This window comes from Larimichthys crocea, chromosome III, assembly GCF_000972845.2.
Source record: "Larimichthys crocea isolate SSNF chromosome III, L_crocea_2.0, whole genome shotgun sequence".
Classification (NCBI taxonomy): domain Eukaryota; kingdom Metazoa; phylum Chordata; class Actinopteri; family Sciaenidae; genus Larimichthys; species Larimichthys crocea.
Window position 1 is genome coordinate 25,716,789 of NC_040013.1, and position 17,084 is coordinate 25,733,872.

Here is a 17,084-nt window from a genome sequence, read left to right on the forward strand (position 1 = left end):
CATCAGGCAAAGCAGCTAGAAAGCATTGTGGAGCATGGCTGCTTGCATAACTGGGTGACCATATATAACTAACAGGAAACTCTATTGGCTGCATTACACGCTGTCCAACTAAAGGCATCAAAAACAGGAAGGAAGTGGTAAAGTAGTTAAGCCCAAGTGTGACAGTGATGAGAAGTTTTGACTTTTAAGTGCATCTAAAAAATACAAGGAAAAGACAATGCAGCAATGCAGCAGTAACTCATCTCAGTGTGATTGCCCATTAAAGCATTCAACTGACAAAAGGCACGGCAGCTTTTATCGTGAAGCAGTCCCGTTAGATTTTGGGTCATGTCTGGCATTTTTTTGGACAGAGAAAAAGAGGTCTTAAATGTATCTCTGACAAAATAGCTGCTCAGAGAATGTCTGCTGTGGTATTAAGCCACACTTCCTGTTATCACAGTAACCACAGGTGTCGCCAGATCAATCGCAAAGGCAAAGGTCATGAAATTGCCTGCTTTCACTCTCCCAACAGGCTAGGGTGTCTCCTTAGATCGTCTTGCATCAATCCATCATGTTCTGCTCATTCCAGGAGTTATTTTGTGATGAAGTGTCGACATTTACTGTTAGGTGTATCCACTTGGCCTTGACCATTGCACTTCTTCAGTTACCAATTTTCTTATGTTACCTAGAACACCTTTCGACAATCCAGAGGGAGGCGGCATGAAGTTACTGCTTTCAATCAAATACGGGCAACGAAATATAGCTAGCTAGTTGGAGCATGAATTTGATCATGTGTTTGATCTATTTAAAACTGCATCAATTTCAAGTCTAACAGGGACTAGTTTGAAAAAGATTTCTTCTTTAAATATATGCAGCATCAGCGCTAGATGGGAGTTTTTTGGGATGGAGTCGCTGCAGGGAGTATTCACTGAATCTGGCTCTATGTTGTTAGTGTTGAAATAAGTGAGCCGGTCCCAGCTGAACACTAATGAATAGCACCGCGTTGGATTACAGGACTCCTGGGGCTGATTTAGCCCGAATCCCTGCGATGAGGGAATCTTTCATCGGCTGCATTTAAACCAACACAAACTGATTTTTAACAGTAGATGTGATTACTGTTGTTCTAATAAATGAAACCCTGTGTTGCTCCAGGGACACAAAGCCTGTGTGATCAACCCACAGTCAAAGTGTGAGTCAAAGTATGAGTGTACTGTTCTGTGAACTTACCCACTTATGAAGGGTTAAGTCTGAACGAGGCTTCAGCATTAAACATTAAGTATTAAACTATGATTTCAGATGATTCAGTGCCAAGGCAGGGAAATATTTGTTTAATGCAGCAAAAACTACAGTTATGGAGGTTGTGCTTACAAAGCACTTGTACAAAGCATTCATACAACATCCTCTGGCGACCAGTGATAGCTGCACCAGATTTCATGGCAATCCATCCATAAATTGTCAAGACATTTCACTAAAAAAGGCATAAGAAAAGTCTGTGATTCACCAACGTCAACCATGTCCAACCTATCCAATAGTTGATGAGATATTTCTGTCCAGCCATCGTAAGCGGTGGACCACCCAACATGGTCATCCAAAGCCAAATTGAGACATCACAATTCAACCCCTCATGGCAATATGGAAACCCAGTCTAACCTGAGTCACAGTCTTCGTTCCAACATGGCTGAGGGTTGTAAAACTGACAGTATTTAAATGAAGCCCATCAACACGTAGCATTCCTACAGTCTACACTTAATTAAAACAACTTTTGTTAACTGTCTTTCGCCAAGTGAAAGGACTCTGAGACTGCCATAACTGATGAGCACACGACATCCGTGTCACATAAAACATGACACCTGTTGACCTCAGTGTCACGTATACACTCTCATCTACATGCATACATACAGGCACATAACTCCAGGGGCCACACTATAACTTATATAGCACTCAGCTGTGTTGAGTGTCAGCTGGTTAAATTAGTACGCTTGACTTCTCTCTCATTCACTGTCTCACGGTTTCTGCTGCCTTATCTTTAACTCTGTCAGCCTCTTTCTGATCTGCTGCAGATTATATGAGGAAGCATGCACAGAGCTGTAAACAAGATGGCTACACAAAAACAAAGCAGAGAGGATTTATATACAGTAGATGGATAGAGAGGATAGTGAAGATTTTAATGGTCTAGTGTGTCAGATTTAGGGGGCTCTATTCATAGAACATGGCAGAAATGGAATATATTATGCACAACTGTGTTTTCATTATGTTTTTGTAGCCTTTTATAACTACAGATGCTGCAGGTACTCAAACCAAATAGTGGCTCTTGTTGGATCTGGATAAGGAATAAGACTACAACATTCTCTTAATATCATCCAAAAAGTAAAATAATAGAATATGTAATGATATATAGATAATTTGTCTCACACAGCTTTAAAATCACAAATTAGTCCACAGACTCTGGATCTTTTATGGTCCGTCTGTGCCCTGCTACTAATGATGCAGTATGCGAGACGTCTCCCATTCAGCTCCTCTGTCTGGCTTAATGAACGAAACCTTACAGTGAAGTCCAGCACAGACTCAGGTTATGACTTGATGAGATTAGGCTCCATATTAAACTGAGGATATTGTTTCTGAGTGCTACACAAACCCCGCATTGTTCTACAGGGACACAACAGCATTAGAGCCGCAATACAAAACCTTATCAGACAAGCCTATCACTGGGATCTGTGTGCGTGTGTGTGTGTGTGTGTGTGTGTGTGTGTGTGTGTGTGTGCACGCCTGTGTGGGTGTGTGTAATAGTGTGTGGAGTGTCTTGGACTCCAGTTATTCTGGTGGGGATAAAGGGAGTCAGTTTTGAGGTGACCGTGAGAATTTGGGGCCCTGTGTCGGAGGTGGTAATACAGTTGGAACAGCTGGGGGGTTAAAAAGTCCACACATGCACACACACGCACACACACACACACACACACACACACACACACACACACTCACACACACACACTCATACAGTGTCAGGTAACAGCCCCACTATGTGCAGCCAGATGGGGTATCACAGATTCCTTTGCAGCTCCTTTTGGCTCCACAAAATTCTAATAAAACCAAACACTTCTGTTATTTAAAACGCTGCTCAGCTTCAAGCAAAAAAAAAAATGCTGACAATGGAAAAGTGATCGCTGGTCAGATTCTGCTGGGTCTCTACGTGTCAAAAGGTTTGGCAAATTTCAGAATAACACACTGAGATTATGTGTCTTTGTTTAGAGGTAAAGCTGGGGACAGTTACACATACACTAACCACACTACTAGATTAATCTAGTAGAGAAGCTGAAACAAGAGAGTATTTGTCATTTTTCATAAAATATGATTCCACGAGATTGCTGTCAGAACTCAAAATATAAATACTGAATAACCCCTTACCTCTGTGTAACTGAGTATAATTGCAAAACACTTCTAGTTCATCAATTCCGGATTATATTTTGCATGATAACAGATGCTAAGAAGATTAATTTACAAGCTAAAGATTAAGATATTTGTTCAATTAATGGCAAGAGATCTCTCATTTCTCTTTGGACTTGTTTTTTTAACTGTTGCACCTACATTTTATTTATTTAGAGCTGTCCAATTACAGGCTTGGGTTAAAGTCAGAATTTAGGGGGATGGATGAACATGTTTCTTCCACATTTTACCCTGGAGCACAGATATTTTTGATGGACCGTGAGAGGTAGAGACCCTGCAGGGACTGACCTCAAAACTTAGCTTGGGGCTAAAAATTGAATCAGGCAGGCAGGACAAATCAAGAAGCTATGAATAAATGACCTGCATAAACACATGACAAATGTGTCCACGCACACACATGCAGGGATTCAGACATGCACAGATCGATGTCTCTGACAAATGAGGTGAAAACACAAGTATCAAAAAAGATAATTGAAATCATGTGTGAACAGTAAGGCGTGTGATGTGACATGACATTTAGGACCCACCCACACACACACACACACACACACACACACACACACACACACACACACACACACACAGGCAGAAAACACAGTCTGCTACTAATCTGCCTGCCTAGTTAGAGCAGCGAGATGCACCATTTCCATCTGCTCAGCACAAATTGAGAAAATACTGCACGGTGTGTACAGTACCAGTCAAAAGTTCAAACACACCTTCTCATTCATGGATGGCTGCTTTGAAGAATCTAACATATAAAAATATTTTGCTTTGTTAACACTTTTTGCAGTTACCACATAATTCCATGTGTTATTTCACAGTTTTTATGTCTTCAGTGTGAATCTACTGTGTGTGTGTGTGTGTGTGTGTGTGTGTTTGTGTGTGTGTGTGTGTGTGTCTGTGTGTGTGAGTGTATTTAGCAAATTTAATTCTTCCTTGTCCTTTTTGGGTGAAGACTTGGTTTAAGTAGTGGTTATGGTTACAGAAGGATAAGTCTCCAGAAAATGAATGCAATGTCCTCTGAAGTGACGGAAATAGCATTGTGTGTGTGTGTGTGATTAATAATCCTGTAGCAGGGCCACAAACTGCTACAGCAGCTTCTGGTAGAAAAAAAAAAAAAAGACTGAGATTTTCTGGTATCTAAAGCATTGATCACTATTTAACGAGGAGAGCAGAGCCTGAAGTCTGCTGCTGTTTTAATCAGCAGCACAACATAAAAGGACACAAAGAAGAAGAAAGTAAATCATAAAGGCAACTGGCTTCATACAGGATTTGAATAAATTATTTTGCTGTAGGATTTTCTGTCCTAGGTTTGTTGAATATTAAAAGTTTCATTCAGTTTATATATTGATTATACAGATTCATTCATCCTTGTTTTAGTTCAACTTTTACACACACAAGTCTGTGTCTGTGGATGATATACTTTCATTGAAGAATCTAGTTGACATGTTTTCCATCAGCATTCAGCTTGAATCAGCGGAGTTTCCATGACAGCGGCTCACAGCGTCATGACAACGGAAGGGCCCCCGATGGCGCGTGGAACACCCTGACTTCCTGTCAGCTTCCTGCTCTGACTCTCCCTATCGCCATGGATACAAAACCATCCCTTCTTCTCTCTATCTTTCAGTGTGGGGTCGCGGCCCCAATTCCTCACTTGTCTGGCAGACACACACACACACACACACAGGGATAATAACAAAAAGACTGTATTCAGAGACATATGCACTCACAGACGTGCAAATATAACCCTTACAAAAATAAAAGCATGCATGTATATATATATACACTCACATGCCCATTGAAGTACTGTTGTTGTGAGTGTGCGATGTGTGTATAAATATATATGTGTGTGTATATTTGGGAGGGGAGACTACTCTATGCACCCACCCACAGACTTCTTTTGAAATGTGTGTGTGACTAAGGGGGGTGGTTGGCTGGTGGGGGTTGGGGTTAATCAACTTTCAACCAACCAATTGGTCACAGCGGCAGTCCCCCAATGAACTTCCTCACTGGGAAAAGAAAGTTCGTCCTGTGCCGAGATCCCGTTAACTTCCACTCTGCTCGTCTCTGAATTCCACGCTTTACAAAGCAATAGACAAGCCTCCGTTAACTTTCACCAAACCAATTGGTTTTGGTTTTCACTTTACTTCATCGCTGCCTAAAACAACAAACCTGTCTGCGAATCATCAGATGAAAGCCCTGTGACGAAATGCTGACTTTTTCTGCAGGAAACGAAGGCTTTACTTTGAGAAATGAGTTTCAGTTGTGATTCATTTGTTTCTCTCTTTGAACTCTCAGCAATTCTCTGAACAATATATTTGTCAGCACTTCAAGTAAAGTAACTTCTAGTACTAACTTTGCATTTCTCTGTCTAACTTTCATTCAGACTGTTTTTCACAGCGGGTCCTCGACTACAACAAAGCTCAAAGGAAAAAGAGACTTTCATTTGAGAAGCTCAGTAAACTTCAAAGACCTCTCCTGCTTACTGTCTGACTGGCTCATTGCTGGTGTAATGAAACCTTGTTGATTCAGATAAAGTCACCAATTAGAGGTACAACAGGAAAAGCATTATTTCAGATGTCAGTGTGGAACACAAGTTGGAAATCAACATCATGAATCTGAAAACAAAACTGTCCATGTATCCAGACAAAGCTGGATTTAAGAAGAAAAACCTATTAGCTTTGACATGGTCACAGTTTACTCAGGTCACATTTCAAGTCTTTCAAACAGACTTATTGTATCCTTCCGTGACACGTCGTACTACACAATGTGAAGTTGTCTTGTACAGTTTTAAATGAGTCACTACAGGGCAGTGTCATTGGATTCATTCCCTGTGGTCTGGACAAATTGCCAGCACTTAATAGGCTCAGAGGGTTTATTTTCACTGGACAATGCTCAAATGCAGCTATTCTACAAAAAGGTGTTTCAGATAAAGAATTTCACCAATTACCATGTCTCAAAACTTTTTTCTAACCACTTCATCAATAGTTTTTTGAAGTTTATTGCCCCAGTCAGATGTTCAAAATGCAATTGCTGTGCTAATGATAACTTCTGTTGCACATTAGATAGCAAACACATGTGAAATGCAAGTGGAACAGGAGTTCTGCAAGTCAAGTCTGCAGTCAAACTCAGCATTTGGTAAAGCAAAAACATTTTATCCTGTTCATTTTAATCTGTGTGAAATGAGCGTTGAGCTCACTACTGTGAAGAGGTGAAAGAAGTACTCAGCTCGTTGAGTTAAAGTACTCATTATGCAGTCCGGCCCATTTCAGAATGATATATGCTACTGGATTATAATTACTGATGCATTACTGTGTTCATCACTTTAACGTTCCAGCTCATTTAATGACTTTATTGATCCTTAGGGTTAAATTCAGAGCTATCTGGCAGTATATAAAGTTTTTTCTTTATCTAACTTATCTAACACAGATCCCAGTGATAGGCTTGTACATCGATTATACATCGATGCAGTATAAGGTAGCAGAAAATGGAAACACTGAATTAAAGTACAAGTACCTCGAAATTGTAGTTAAGTACTGTACTGTACTTAGGAATGGGCACCTGTGGACAAATATCCATATCTTGTCATGGTGAATTTTCTCTTTAAGCCGAGGATGATATGTAAGTATAAGTACAGCAATGAATCATTCACAATGTGCTCATAATATGTTTTCCAAAGGTTACACAGCTTATTTGTATGCAATCCTCTCCTTGTGATAACTTTGTTTTAAGTCTTGGTGCTGCCAAGACCTGACTCATTGCTGATGTAGGTGTTACACAGAGGAATCAACAGTAACACCATGACAGAAAATACTACACAACAGAGAAGCCTCAAAGCTGTGCTACACTGTGGGAGTCATACTGTGACGCAAGCTCTGCTCCAAGGTGGGAAAACATGAATATTAATGACATTTAAAGAGTGCATGTAATTCTTGGGTCAGACTACAAGATAGGTTTGCCTTTTATAACCGTCACTGGGTCAGATTAGGTGATTATAGAGAAATTCTTGACATGTACTGTCCAGAAGACAAGACAGACTATAGCACATGTTGCTCCCTGACCAATCATCATCAAGACGCATATTGTCACTGTGAAGGAGGAACTAGTGGCAGAACAACAATGTAAACAAGCATGGCAGTGTGTATGGTACTGGCTGCCTCACGTTGGGAAAAGCCTAAAAAGGCAATAGTGACCTTTTCTTCTGTTTCACAGTTCCAAATTACCAATAAAATCATTCCTCATTCGTTATGGCATGTTTCCATGTGTGCAAGGAAGAACATTCTGTGCTCCAGTTCAACGTTAAATGTTGCAGAGTTCGTGTTGAGGAAAAAAAAAATTGCTAGCCTTTTGGTCGAGACTTTGTGAGGCTGCAGCTTTGGTCGTCATCCACTCTGCCACCCTACACAATGCATGACCCATTGATGTTCCTCATCAGACCCGACAACCTACATCTGCCAGATGGGGCTATAATCAGGCTGAAATGTAGTCTGACCCTGGCATAACAGATTAAACCCGTTCTTATCTAGATTAAGTTCACAAGTCTAATTACTTCATCACTTCTCCAACTCTACACAATATCTGGTGACTAATTTTGTTCAAATGATTGTTTGTACATATTAAAACCTACGACTCAGCTGGACAGTCGAAGTTGTTAGCCAGGTTCTTTCCCTCTCCAGTAGCCTCAGTCCTTGGTGCCAGCCTTTTAAAAAAACAACAGTGGCTTTTGTATGTGGGCACCGACAAAGACAGACGGCCATTGTCAGTGGCTGTAACTTCAGACAGGCCTCCTCAACTGGAGAGACCACAGAGAGAGCATTGGCATTTTGTGGTTTCAGTGACTTAGTTTCACTCTTCCTCTCCTTTCACCTTTTGTCCTGTATGATCCTGCCATCCTCCTTTTCTACAACACGCTCCTCTGCTGGATATGCCTTATTACTTCCTTAAGTCCCAAATGTTGAATCTAAATCCTTCCTCTTGTCATAATCCAGAAACTCCCCTCTCCATTTCCCTTTATAATTACTTACAGGACTTGAAAGCTAAACCACGATTCTATACACACAATGCGTAGCAGAGCATTTTGACTAACTCCTTGGACAGGAAGTACCTAAAGGCCAAGATGACTTCTCATTGGCAAGGTGGTCATTATTCTTAAAAATGTTGTACATTTTTGTAACAGACAATCCAACATCCACCTACTTGGCACGGTTATTGGCCAGCTGTGCTCAGGTAGGAAAGAAGAAAGGAGTTGACCTTCTCTCTCAAGCTCTCTTTTTTTATTTTTGTTTCACAAGAACTTCTGACATTTTTCATGGGTACAAAGCATTCTCCCTTTGTATGACGGACATCTTTTTTAAGTGTGGTTTAGAAATATAAACACCTCTGCCTAGATGGTCAGTTAATGCATCTTACTAACTAGTTCTTTTCTAATAGCTTTAACTGCATGTCTACTACTATACTACACTTATACTGGGATGACACCAGGATCATACAACTAATTTTACATATACTGTATACATATATACAGTACTGTACCTTCAACAGTCAATATACAGGACAACTGACAAAATAAGTCAGTAAATTGTTCAAAAAGATGGCTTTTGCCCATCTCTTCTTCAGTTCATCTTATATCTATATATATATATATATATATATATATATATCTAGTTCATATATTCAACCACATTATCTATCAAGTAACCTGAGCCCTGCACTGACAGTGTTTAGTACTCCACTGAAAATCTCTTCAATATATCAAATACTAATTTCCTCTGAAGCCTTGAAAAGTGGCTCTGCAAAGAAAAACTCTTTCTGAGTACAGCAGCTGTTAACATGGACAGAGTTACAGTTACAATGAATTCCAGTGGAGTTCTCAAGCACTTCTCAAACCACTGCTGCAACATTATCTACATCATTCTCTTGTTCATTATGTTAACATAGTTATTCAGCATCATAGGTGAAATACACAACCCTGGTTCCTCATAACTCAGGAGCTCCACCAGTTTTTATTGATTTACAGTAGCAACAGCAGGAGTTGTTTCTCTGAAGGTTTGATGCTTTTACTTTGACACATAACTTTGGGTCACCATTGGAAAGCTGTACACTTTTCAAAGCAACAGGTGGTGAGTATTTGATACTGAAGATTTGGAGTCAAACATTCCTTGAAGGGTTTTTAAGAGTCAAATCAGGCTAAAGTGAGGAAGTGAACGACAGAAGAAGAGAGCGTTCCTTGATGTTCTACTCAAACCAGAAACCTTTTAAGGGGATACACTCCCAAATTTGGATTTAGATTTGTCACTGCTCTGTTGACTCTTCCCTTGTGTAATACAAGAGAGCCTTCCACAATTGGATTCCACTTTTACCTGAGACTTTGTACTTCTACCAATCACTGCCAACAACAGTCCTGAAGAAACTTTTGAGTGACAGATGTGTTTCACTGAGCTGAGTTCCCTGTCCAGGCTTCTCAGCATCAAAGGACTTCAGCTGTCCTCATGGCACAGACCAGCTTTAAAATAACTGTGACCGTACGCTGCCACAGTAAAAGCAGTCTGCAGCTAAGTGGATTAAAGAATAAGAGCACTTATGAATAAAATGCTTTAGATGGAAAGCCCGGACAAAAAAAGCAGCAGACAGAGGGGGGCAGAGGGAAAGAAGACAAAATATAACAGTAGAAAGCAGGCAATCAATTATTCAATGTAACATCTGTGGTTTTTAGCAATACCAAGACTGAGGTGACTATGAGAGTGCAACACTGAGAAAATCAAAATGAGATCCACTCAACAATCGTTCTATTCAATGTCATAATTAAAGATTTCTCTACAAAATCATCATCTCTCAAATTTATATGCCATAAAGAAAAAAAATAAGAAAATCTGATTAGATTTTTTTTTTCCACTAGAAACCAGACAGCTAAGAAGGCTTTGGAAAATCTTTCTAACAAGATTTATTTCCCTCAGTGAAGATTTTTATTTGGCTGGCTTACAGAGCTTGACTCCATCAAGCTGTGTGTATGTGTGTGTGCATGTTTGTAAGTTAGAGCACACATAATCTCATTTTAAGCATGGAGATCAAACTAGAAGGAGGGAGACACAGTTACAACTCACACTGTGTACAGTCACAAAAAAAAAGAGTTGGGAATAGGTTCTTATAATATGAGTCAACACTTTGGCATGGACTATGTTGATTGTGCGAGGGTCACCATGAGGGTCACCATGAGGACATATGACATATGAAGCTGGTGACAACATCCCTATATATATAAATTGACCAGACCAGTCTCTCAAGCATCAGGAGGATTAAATAGATGCCTAAACATTAAGACCCTAATGACTGTCGTATTTAACTTAAGTTAATTTAAAAAATTCAGTTAGGGATGCACCAATGCAATCCATCAGATCAACATCACCCCCCTAAAACCTGACCTTATTAAACGAATGACATAATGGCCACATGAAACTGATCCACGTTTAAGAAGGTCCACTAGTGCTTTCTTGTTGATATTCATGTTTACTAGCTTGTAGTGTTAACTTTTCTCTGTCTCTGCTGGCACATTGCTGAATTTGTTGGTGAATTGCCGTCACCTGTAGTTCAGTGTGAGACATTACTGATCACCCCATGCATGCGTAAGTTTAGCATTGAGTACATACGTTTATAGATTTTTTTTTTTAAATGTATCAATTGAAATGTATTGAACCTCTTCTGAGACATTTTCATCCCTCCTGTAATTTACTGTGCACCTGACTCTCTGTCATCTCTGCTCTCTTTATATTATTGATGGAATTAAACATTCAGTGTGCTCTGTGTGCCAGAATGTGTGTGCCTGTATTTTGTAGGCAATTACTATTACACCATCAGGCATCCTATTATGCCACCGGATGCAACCCCTCTGGTTCAAATGCCCTGAGTGCACTGGGTGGCCAGATGGTATCTCACAAGGAGGACATATGATCACTGAAGTCTTATTAACCAAAACACATCAACTATGACTATGAGTATGGTGGTGTGTTGGCCAGAATTCTTTAGAAGCAATATATAGGGGACCTTTGCTTTAGTTTTTTTAATGATTTGTAGGTACTGACTGTTTGTGTCGACACTCACACTTACATAATGAATGGTGCCCAAACTCCAGTATAGATCCTATTGAGCTGTTGAATGATCAATGGAATATGCAGGCTGTGTTATTCCATCTAACCGATCACCATACACCACCAATCTATTAATCCTGCAGTGCATTTGCCAACACTTTCATTTTAAACACTATGGCTAAATTACAAATATATCTCGATACTGTAGCAATATGATGTACAATTTACTTATAATGCCAGGAGAGTTCTGGTGGTACCACATTATTGCAACAGAAGTTCTAAAATAAATGTGTGAGTGGCTCATCTAATGACAGAAATGAAATGCAGTCTGTTGGGAGTGATTATGAGTTGAAGGAGTCAGATGCAGTTCTTCATGTCTGAAAGCTGAGCAGAACAAAATGAAGTCTAGAGAAAAGAGCTATGAGAGGAGCACAGATACCACCATCAAGCTGGGCTTGAACAGATTAGTTATAAATCTCTAAACCAAGAGGATTGCAGGGTACTAAAACTCAAAGCTATAAGGGTTTCCAACACTCGTATCGCCATATATTCAAAAAATATTACATCAAAATAGGACTATGCTCTTAAATCCTTTAAATCCCTGCTGAACTGCGCATATGGAACCACAGGCGTACGGTGTGATAACCACTGAGAAGTCAGACGTATAGAGGCCACCATGCTGTTGAAAAACCATATGGCACTGTGAAGGACTCCAGCAGAACTGCTCAAACAAACAGGGCCAAAATGAGAGCTCCCACGACATCGCGGTGACTCGTTTGTGTGTGTTTGTATGGGAGAGTGCGAGCGAGAGGCCATGCAAGAAAATGTGTTTGTGTGTGATTTTGAGTGGAGTCCAGGCATATTGTTGGACAGATGGCTCGAGGATGCTCTATTTCCTTTCCCTTAAGCAAACTGTCTTTCTCTCTCTATGTGCCTGAAAAGCATGTTGAGCACAAAAGCATGTTTATTGCATACAGTAGTTCTAAACTTAAGAGTCACAGCAAAGTGAATCCACAAGCGTAAATTCACAAACATCTGCTAAAACTGAGTCGACTGCTGCAACCAGCAGAGCATAACCAAACTTTGGCTGTGAGAAGGCATTTCTCAAATGAGCATCAAATCTACCAGAAAATGATCTCAGCCACTTGTAGCCAATTTGGAATCCAGAGATGACTTGATTCTAAGCATCTCCAGTTAATTAAAGAACAGCTTTCTTCTCTGGTGACAGCAGGTGGAGGAAGGAGTTTAAGTCTACTCATGTTTATGGGAAACGTGATCTTCATTTTATGAAACAAGAGCAGTAGCAATGACACTGCTGTGATTAGAAACAACCAATCAAAAGCAAAGGGAGGTCTGAGGAATGACAGAGCTCACTCACCCCATCTATCACCATTTGTCTATTTCTGTACTAAGTTATATTAAATTAAAAAACGGCTCACCTGAGTTAATCTGGTCACACAAGATTTCATCAAAAAGGAACACGCAGGTTTGTGGTTCAGGACACGAAATCACTTAGAAACCTCTGATCTCGGCTTTCCTGAATTGAATTTCAAAAGATTTATATCGTGCACTTTCCCAGAACGAGCACAATGGAATAAAAACAAAGTGATAACATCAAAAATCAATGGTTAAACATTTGAGCATGCTAATCTTTTCCTTAAAGGTCAAATCAAAATATCAAATCAAATCTTTTCCAAAGACATTTCTTTATTGGTTCCAGAGTTTATTGGGTAACTACCAGGGGTCCTTCAGAGGGTCCAGAGGAAAATTCGGGAACTTTTACAGTTTAATTTTCATCGTAAAAAAAAAAAGGATTTGTCCTTCTGTCTGGACAAAGATTACACAGAACCTGATGATACTAAGTTTACGTCAAACCATTTTTGATTTTAGTGGTCAGTATGTTGAATCAACAACATAAACAGCTGCAAAAATCTGCTTCTGTCTGATGGACAAACTATGTAATAGTTTAACAGTTTTAAATCTAGCACAAAGATATCTTTGGTGCTTCTATACTGCAATTTTATGTTACTCAACGATCAACCCGTCCACTGATTTACCTGTAATAATAAACAAATATTGTCTGATACATCAGCACTGGTGATTTATTGGTCAAGCTCTTCTCTGCTTCTATTATGTCTCATGTTTCATGACAGTGATTAGATATGTCATGTCTATTTGATAAAGGCAGGTGTCTGTATATTTACCAAAAGTTTTTTCATTAATACTGTGACAGAATCGAGAGAACCCTTCAAACTAATTGCTTTCCACAGAGCGTTCAAAATAAACAGTCCAATTTTTTCTCTCAAACATCTGACTTCAAGCTTGATGCCACAAATGCCACTGGTCTAATTTTAGCTAGATATGAAGCAATGATACATGTTTGCATCATGGAAGTGATTGGGAAGTGATAATTAACTGTAAATATCTGCTCTGCTTCCAGGCTGGATTTGATGAAACCTGAAGTTATGATTCTGGTTCTAGAGAAGCAGAGAAATGAGCATACAGGCTGAACGCATAGAAAATGTTTTTTGTTTTTAAGTCCTACTCCCAGATTTCTTTACATACATGGATCTGTGCTTTAATGTCTCAGATCTTGATTGTTTTATCAAACTATTAAAATTTATGAATTCATTCTCTAAACAGAACTAACATGGTGAAAAGAAGCCAATGTGAAGAGTGATCAGGTCATATAGCATAGGAATAATATATAACTAACAAGGTTATAAAAGTCATGACTAAGTAACAATACTTTTGGAAAAATATCACAGTGCTGTTATAAAATATATTAAATGGATTTTGGAAGTGAAGCCAAGTTTCTGAAAGGAAACTGTGTCGATCCTCCATCAAATCAAAGCTGATCAGACGCTGTGGGAGCAGCAGCTTCAAATCCAGTATTCAGGACAGACGACAGAAAACACGGAGCGTCGTCACACTGCACAATTTCATTCACACTTCAACATGTGTTTGGAAGAACGGCTCGACCTGCTCAAAGCATGGCAAGAGAAACAGCCCGCGGACTGCAGATGATTCACTTCAAACTACATTTCATTTAGCGTCAGTGCTCATTGTGGGGACACATTTCCACGCACGTCCTGACAGATTACATCTACATGCAACACTCATGTTTCTTTGCCGCTTTGACTGCAGATTAAAAAACAGTGAAGTGTGCAGGCTGTTAAATATCCACAGAAATACATTTCTATATGTGCTTTCAGTCCAGTCTTTGACAGCGGGCAAAACGTCCCCAGCATCACATGTCAGACACCACAGTCAATTAAATCATGTTTCCCTCCTTTGCAGTTTCTTACCTATTTGGCTGAACAGGAGAAGCTGGCACGTGAAGATATTGGTCCTGTGAACTGCCGTCTCCATGGTCTCGGCGAGAAAATAACCGTAAAGAGGCAGAGTGTGGGTTTATAAGGGACGGACGGCGGGTCTTGTGCGTAAAGATGCGCTACCAGGTCATCCTTCCTCCTCTGCTGCCTCTGTGTGGGGCGGCAGGGCTAAACGCTCGGATCGGTTTGGCTCGGCTCGGCGTGGTTCGGCTGGAGGAGTGCTGGCTCGCCGGCTGGTTGGATGATCACGGACGCGCGCACTCGTAAATCGCAATAGGAGACTGTGTGCGCGCCTCCCACTGCTCTTAACGGAAATCACTCCTGTTATATTCTTATGATGTTACCACAGGGACGTGTGTGCGTCTGCGGCATGCTGCTGCGGTTTACAGGCGTGGGATTCATTTCATATTCATATAGTAGCTTTATAGTATGTGTGGAATTAAAACAACGAGTTTATAGATGTTTCAAAGTGTTTGAAGTACGTTATACTTTATGGTATTTAGAGAATATAACGCAATATTGTAAGAAAATTCATGTATGATGAGGTCAAGGTGTATCCAGTCATCCTGTGACCTCATCAGCTTCTACAGTGACACTTAGAGGATCTTCACTGATTCCATTACGATTCACCTGCCAGCAATTCTAGATGTATTGCAGTGAAAAATGTATTCTTTATATATAGACAGTATAAAAAGATTGACGTTGTATCACAGGTTTCTCAAGAGCCACTGTGAAGCTCAGAGTGTGGGGGCTCTGGCTGCTGCCATCTTGGCATCTAAAAATGGGCAAAGATGGAGTGTCGGTGGACCTGAGGTGGGCTGAATGACACCTGGGTGCTCAAACAAGCCATCTGTAATGGCATTCACCTGTCAATCAAAGTCGCCATGCTCTTAATTATGTGAAACTTTAAGCTTTACTATAATCTGAACAGGTGAGTTGTATATAAATTCACCCTCAGTACAGTTGTCATGAACTGGGAATTTAGCTACAGAGACCAAAACTGTTTTTTGTACCAGGCTGTAAACATGTTTATTTCTGCTGTGAAGTTGGACATTTGGACATGGGGACTTATGGAGACTGACTCGTTCTGTAGAACAGAAGTGGCTGTTTGAGGAACTGCAGTTTTTGGCACTTAGGCTTCACTTCACAGCCACAGAGTTTGGCACTTGGGTTTTACACACAGCATGCATCTTGTCCAGTTTGTGTTTCCCAGTCCCAGTCAACAAATAAAAGTAACGTTGGTTAGCCAAAGATGCACTGTTAGCCTCAATGCAAGAGAGTGATGTAGCAACATCATCATCAGGCTGAGGCTGAGGCTTTTGTGGAGGCTGCACACTCCAGATTATATACCATCGATGCAGAATCTTCCACGTCCGCATCGAAATGTATCCTAGCATCAAGAAACTTCTACACCTCTAGTGTCACTGTAATGTATTAAAGTAGATTTGTCAGTGCATATATAATCATATATGACATTTTTATCCCATATGTCACTGTTAGGTGTTCCACAAACAGTTGCTGTGGCTTCATCTATGAACTTGTAGAATTTATACAGGGAATGATGGGTAGTTTTGTTGATTGTTGTTGATCTAATTCTAATAAAAAGTTCTTGATACGAAATAAGGATTTCAAATAACATATGTGCTGCTAGGTGAGGAAGGTAGTGACATCATAGGAAATGAACAAAATTTCTCTTCATCTTGGTGATTTTCAGGAAAGGTTTCATTTGAGTCCCTCACAAAGCTTTAAGGAGACTCAGGAGGGAAACCTCTCAAGTGTTTTTAGATTTTCTTTAAAGCGTTGAAAAGAAACAAGGATGTGGATCCAACCAGCAGGACTGTCCCACAGCGGAATCAGCGTGTGTGTTTTCGCAATAGTGAGGAGATTTGGCAATCGTTGGACCACAAGATTCCCATGAAGTACACAATGGCATAGTACGTGTGTGTGTGTGTGTGTGTGTGTGTGTGTGTGTGTGTGTGTGCCTTGAGGAAAAAGAGCTAGTGTAGCTCAAGTAACAGGCACACACGGTTTGTGTTTGGGAGAGTGAGTGTGTGTGAGACAGGCTTCAGTCACACAATAACATGCTGCTCTCATTACTCTGTGTGCATTCATTATCATAAATTAAGACAGATAATCCTCTTTGATTCAGACAGGAGCCTTGTCTCACTTGTTGGACCAACATTTTTTCGGATGCTTGTTACATTATCCTCTCTGCCTCTGTGTTTCCGGTATATAAGCCTATGTGAGT

The 17,084-nt window shown here is 40.2% G+C and overlaps 1 protein-coding gene across 2 annotated transcripts in view; it reads right to left on the reverse strand.

The window, feature by feature from the left end:
• ptprz1b (protein tyrosine phosphatase receptor type Z1b) overlaps window positions 1–15,124 on the reverse strand; it is a 53,943-nt gene extending 38,819 nt beyond the window's left edge. Inside the window, exon 1 of one of the 2 annotated variants that reach the window (XM_027274492.1) lies at window positions 14,810–15,124. In XM_027274492.1, coding sequence (XP_027130293.1) covers window positions 14,810–14,873 — 64 coding nt within the window. In that variant the 5' untranslated portion in view covers window positions 14,874–15,124. The remainder of the gene's footprint in view (window positions 1–14,809) is intronic. The other variant, XM_027274493.1, reaches the window with a different exon arrangement.
• Window positions 15,125–17,084: the final 1,960 nt, after the last annotated feature.